Source organism: Rhipicephalus microplus, chromosome 3, assembly GCF_043290135.1.
Source record: "Rhipicephalus microplus isolate Deutch F79 chromosome 3, USDA_Rmic, whole genome shotgun sequence".
In the NCBI taxonomy this organism is placed as follows: Eukaryota; Metazoa; Arthropoda; class Arachnida; order Ixodida; family Ixodidae; genus Rhipicephalus; species Rhipicephalus microplus.
In genome coordinates this window covers 235192250-235198249 of record NC_134702.1, presented here as the reverse complement: position 1 = coordinate 235198249, position 6000 = coordinate 235192250, and the positions used below count along the sequence as shown (strand labels likewise).

The 6000-nt window shown below is 44.8% G+C and overlaps 1 protein-coding gene across 2 annotated transcripts in view; it reads left to right on the top strand.

Annotated features, from left to right (window-relative positions):
• Positions 1-1322: 1322 nt before the first annotated feature.
• LOC142804169 (uncharacterized) overlaps positions 1323-6000 on the top strand; it is a 76193-nt gene continuing 71515 nt past the window's right edge. For both annotated transcript variants that reach the window (XR_012894486.1, XM_075890813.1), the window contains exon 1: positions 1323-1957. Coding sequence is in view for 1 of the 2 variants with exons in the window: in XM_075890813.1 (XP_075746928.1) it covers positions 1532-1957 (426 nt within the window). In the remaining variant the exon portion in view is untranslated. The remainder of the gene's footprint in view (positions 1958-6000) is intronic.

Sequence of the window (6000 nt, the reverse complement as noted above, 5' to 3'; positions counted from 1 at the left end):
CTAGCTTCTCCAGCCACTCTTCCGGGTCTTCACCAGGAGATCCTTGGAATGATGGGGGCTCACGAGGTTGTTGAAGATCGACGGGAGGGTTGGTAGCGCTGGTCATGGTGCCTGCGTTGATCATCGTGGTTTTTACGTCTTCTTTCCTATTTTATCCGGGAGCAGTCCAAACTCTGGCTGAAGACCTTGCTGTCGGCGGCTGACACGAGTTGGGCGTGCTTGTCGTATTGGGCTTGCTTGTCGGCTTGGCAATGGCTTAGGGTTCATGTACCCCGCACCTCCACCAGATGTCACGCAGCAAAGGACGACGCAGTTGTCTATAAGGAAAACAAGTTTATTGGAGCGAGCTTGTGCTCCCCTAACAACTGAAAGAATACACAGGTGGCGAAGCAGCGGTCGGCAAAGCGACGTGCATGCTAGTGAGCGTCGGCGATCGAATGTCGCGGCATCGGCTGTGCGGAAATTTATATCCCGCGGCGAGAGCGTTTCTCGAATAGTCGAATTGTATCGAGAACGCTGTGATAGCGTTTGTTTGAAACGCTGTTTTTTCGGAACGCTCGAAGCGCTGTTCGATAGCGTTTGTTCGAAACGCTGTGATAGCGTTTGTTTGAAACGCTGTTTGTTCCGAACGCTCGAAGCGCTGTTTGATAGCGTTTGTTCAAAATGCTGTGATAGGGTTTGTTCGAAACGCTGTTAAAACGGTGATAGCAGAGGCTTGCGCAGCCAGGCCGAAAAAGCAAAACACAAATAAACAAACCCAATGCATGGTTTGCGGCAATATTGAATCCGAGACAAAGAACAATATGAAAGACTATCACACTTAGAGACTTTTAGTGATGTTCCTATCACTGTATCAGCACACTGTTCATGAACACTGTCCGAGGAGTTGTATCGGAGGATGATCTAGCTGACTTGACAGATGCAGAACTTCTTGACAGATGGAAAGATGAGTATGTAGTCAATGTCAAAAGAATAATTCCGAAGCGAGATGGCAAAGATACTCCAACTAAACACATCATCATTACGTTTGACTCCAGTGCTCTTCCAGAGACGCTCGTATACTGGGTACACAAAACTTCTTGTTCGTCCATAGAAATCTTACCCTAGTCGTTGCTTCCAGTGTCAGAAATAGGACCACGGCTCACAAGGCTGTCGTGGTCGGAAAACCTCTGCCCAATGTGGAGCTTCTTGCCACAAGTCAGAATCCTGCAAACAACCAGCGCATTGTGTGAACTGTGACAAAAATCATGCTGCCTACTCATGGTGCTGTTTATTCTGAAAAAAAAGAGATCGTTGCGTTGAAAGTGAGGGGGAAGTGCGGCACTTTTCTTCTAGGCATGAACTTACGTTGCTTTATGTATGAGGTGCTGCCCGGTATCCTTGTGGCTGCGGCGTTCATCGACGGTGCGGCTGTTGAGTCTACCACACAGCCCCGGATGGCAGCTACAGCGCATGTGCAGTGCGCCCCTCCTCGCCATCCACTGATGCGAGCTGACACGCCTGATACCTTGCTTGACTGTGGACAGGCCACATGACCGCGCGGCCGGAAGCGCTTCCGGATCCGCCTTACGAGGCCGATAAAAAGGAGCATCTCGGCCGCCATCGACTGGGGTGCGGCACTCTTCTTCCGGGCACGAACTTACGTTGCTTCATGTTTCAGGTGGTGCCCGGTATCCTCGTGGCTGCGGTGTTCATCGGCGGCTCGGCTGCTGAATGTACCCCACAGCCCTGGATGGCAGCTACGGTGCATGTGCAGTGCGCCCCTCCTTGCCATTCACTGATGCGAGCTGACACGCCTGATGCCTTGCTTGAACTGCGGACAGGCCACATGACTGCGTGGCGAGGAGCGCTTGCGGATCCGGCTTACGAGGCCGATAAAAGGGTGCATCTCGGCCGCCGTCGACTGGGGTGCAGCACTCTTCTACGGAGCACGAACTTACAATGCTTCGTGTATCAGGTTTGTTATTCGAATTAGACGAAATGTTATCGCACGAGTAACGTGATGCTTGTTAGAGTGTCGTGCCCCATTGATAGACAGAAGTTGTGCTTGTTCATTGACACTTTTTGCAAATTCTTGGTTGACTCTGTTTGGGTGCTAATTTGCAATGATTGTTCTTTGTTGGGGGAGGCTCTATTGCTACTCTCAGGGGATGTAGAGCTAAACCCAGGCCCTATGAACTCAACCGAAAAAGAGCAGATGGCTAACATTGAGAAGATCCTTTTGGATGTACAAAGTAGTCAGAAAACCATGCTTATTAAATTTGCAGAAATAGTGGCAAAGCAAGCCGACCTGCAACGAAAAATAGACAGCGTGATAGCAAAATCAAATGTAATCGAGCAGCGCATTAAGATTGTTGAAATATCTGAAAGAAAGATAGCGGCTAAGATTGACGATCTCGAAAACAGGAGCCGCCGGTTAAACTTAGTTTTCTTGGGTGTGCCAGACAATGAGCGCAAATAAACATGGGCGAAAACCTGATCGCCTGGTGAAGAGATTTGCAGTAACGTGCACAAGCTTAATATCATTCCGATAGAAAGAGCTCACCGGCTGAGGGCCTTTACAGAGGGGCGCATAAGGCCTATCGTGGCAACATTCTCGGGGTGGAAAGCTAGGGAAAGTGTCATGCGTAATGCTTACAAATTTAAGAACACATCTTCTAGTGTATTCAAAGACTTCAGTCATGCTGTTCGCGAAAAACGAGAGTTTCTTTGGACTTATGCCAGGGAAAAGAGAGATAGCAAGGGATGCCGAGTGCGTCTTAACTATGATAAGCTTATTATCAACGGAAAGACGTTCGTGTGGGACAGTGAAATGAACCAACCCATCCAACTCCATGCGCATGCGCAATCTCAAGAAGCCGACTGACGTGACGTCAGTCATCGCTGAACTGGGAGAATCGATACTTCAAACACGCGCGAGACGCATACCACTGCTTCTTGTGAACTGTCGAAGTAATAATAATAATGGTAACGTCTTTGCGTCCTTTGCGGCGACTATCAAGCAAAAATATTATGGGTACAGAATCTTGGCTGGACAGTGCGATACCTGCACTCTAAAAAAAATATCGAGTAAAAAGGGTGTCTCTTTGTCCCACAACAATAATCGTCATCAGGCTTGTGTGCGCTTCCTTTCTTTAAAAGTCGGCGCTGGCCACTTTCCTATCAAGAATGCAATGTAACCCTGCAAATGGGCATGGCGATTGTGACCGGAATGTACCGGGCGCGGGGTGATAGCGCAAGAATGGAACGCAATATAGATGACGATGATTGTTGTGGGACAAAAAGACACCCTTTTTACTCACTCTTTTTTTAGAGTGTGATACTGAGGTCTTCCCACACGGCTTCATTGCTTATAGGAAAGATAGAAATCGCCATTATGGGGGCGTATTTGTTCTTGTATTGAACGATTGATATATTGATATGTGGGGTTTAACGTCCCAAAACCACTATATGATTATGAGAGACGCCGTAGTGGAGGGCTCCGGAAATTTAGACCACCTGGGGTTCTTTAACGTGCACCAAAATCTGAGCACACGGGCCTACAACATTTCCGCCTCCATCGGAAATGCAGCCGCCGCAGCCTGGATTCGAACCCGCGCCCTGCGGGTCAGCAGCCGAGTACCTTAGTCACTAGACCACCACGGCGGGGCTCTTGTATTGAACGAGTGGACTAGCGAGGAAACTTCTTTCCACAATTCTGCCGAAGCAGTTTGGTGCCGCGTTTTTTAACAGAAGAGAAATACTGTCATGTTTTGTTGTTTTTATTGACCACCAGACAGTGCTGATACTCCTATGACACTGCTTTCTGAAATGGTGCAATTAATTCCAGACAGTGTACTCCTGAGTGGAGATTTCATCTACCAGATTTGGACTGGTTAACCAGTGGTGCACAAAACAGGTAGTCAGTGTATACTTTGTTCGGAGAATTCTTGAAAGTGTTTGGTTTTTGTCAACATGTGAATGTTGCAACGAGACATGATGCCATTTTGGATTTAATGTTATGTAATTACACAAATATTGTTTCCACTTTGTCAGTGATTCCTGGTATAAGTGACAATAAGGCCATTGTGGCAGATTTAAAGATAAAATACTGCCAAGTAGCACTGGCAATACCCCGACAAATTTTCCTGTATGAACAAGGTGACTAAGATTCTGTTTCTGCAGAGTTATGGTCGTATTACCCAACAATCTTGCTTTTGGCAGAAAGTCGTTGCTCTTTAGCTATGTAGTTTTATTTTTGTGAAAAGCTACTTAACGCAGTTGAAGCTCATGTACCAAACAGAATACTAAAGAAGAAAGTAAAACAAAAACCTTGGTTTAATAAAGACATTCGCAGGGTAATTAGGAAACCATGAAGTTCATACAGAAAATCTCGCGATAGGAGTACCGCGTCTAATGAACAAGAGCTTAGTCATGCAAACCTGACACTGAAATCGGCAATAAAAACAATGAAGGATACTTTTTTGCCCAATTAGGCGATAGGTTAAAGCAAAACCAGAAAGAGTTCTGCAAGTATGTGAAACAAACATGAAAAGACGACATGAGTATTCTTGCCCTGACCATGGAGGGTGATACTTTGTGCACTGATGAAGAAAAAGCTGAAGCTTTTAACAACTATTTCCACTCAGTTTTTACTCAAAGCACACCTGGCGATGTGGGGGTGCTTCCAGTCACGTGGCCTTCCATGAAAGACGTGTAGGTTGACATTACTGGTGTTGATTCTTTGTTACGGCAGATAGATACAACTAAAGCAGTCTGACCATATGGTCTATCACCATTTGTTCTTAAAAACTGTCATGGCGTCATTGCAAAGTACTTATGCGTTATATAAGAAGTTACACTAAATACTGCAATTGTCCCACATAACTGGAAAGTTGCAAACGTTATCCCTGTTCATAAATCAGGTGATAAAAAGCTCGTCAAAAATTACAGGCCTATCTCGCTAACATCAAATTGCTGTAAGTTAATTGAGCACATCATATACAGTGAAACAGTTAAATACCTAGAGTCAATAAACTTCCTCACTCCATCTCAGCATGGTTTCAGAAATAGACGCTCATGCGTAACTCAACTAGTCGAATTTCAGCATTACATCGCACAATTTATAGACAGTGGCACTCAAGTAGATGCAGTGTTCGATGACTTCGGGAAAGCCTTTGATATCGTCCCACACAATCTGTTAGAGTTTGCAATGCTCTCTGCAAACATAAACCTTAAAGTTATCAATTGGGTAAAGAACTATCTAAACGATCGACAGCAAAACGTAGTACTTAACGGCTCAAATTCATCTGCGGTAACCGTTACGTCCGGTGTACCACAGGGGAGCGTGTTAGGACCTTTGTTTTTCCTGATTTATGTTAGTAGCATAGTTGATGGTATTGCCACTCCCATTAAAATATTCGCAGATGATTGTGTAGTGTACAGAGTGATTGAATCGCTCAAGGATGCTGCAATTCTGCAGCATAATCTGTACCAAATATCAACGTGGTGCCAAAAATGGAAAATGAGTCTAAACATCCGTAAATGTTTCCGCGTATCATTCACCAACCGGATTAGTAAACTAGACACAACATAAGAAATAAATAATGCAATAATTAGCAGTCAATCCTATTATAAGTATCTGGGAGTCTATTTTTTCGACCATTTCAAGTGGAATAAACACATTGACATAACTGTGACCAAGGCAGGCCGGATGCTATACTTCATACGCAGAAATTTCAGGCAAGCTTCACAGACCGTAAACAAACCCTTTATCTCATGTATGTAAGACCTATTCTAGATTATGCTTGCGTAATCTGGGATCTCCATCAGCAATACTTGATCTATGCACTGAAAAAACTTCAAAACCAAGCAGCCAGATTTGTTAGCAACATTTATAATTCCTTTGCAAGCATCACAAAAATGAAACAAGCATTGAAAAGGGGGACACTGATGGTAAGGAGGCAGAAACTGAGGCTTAAATATCTTCATTGTATATGTTATAATTAAAATGTCATTAAC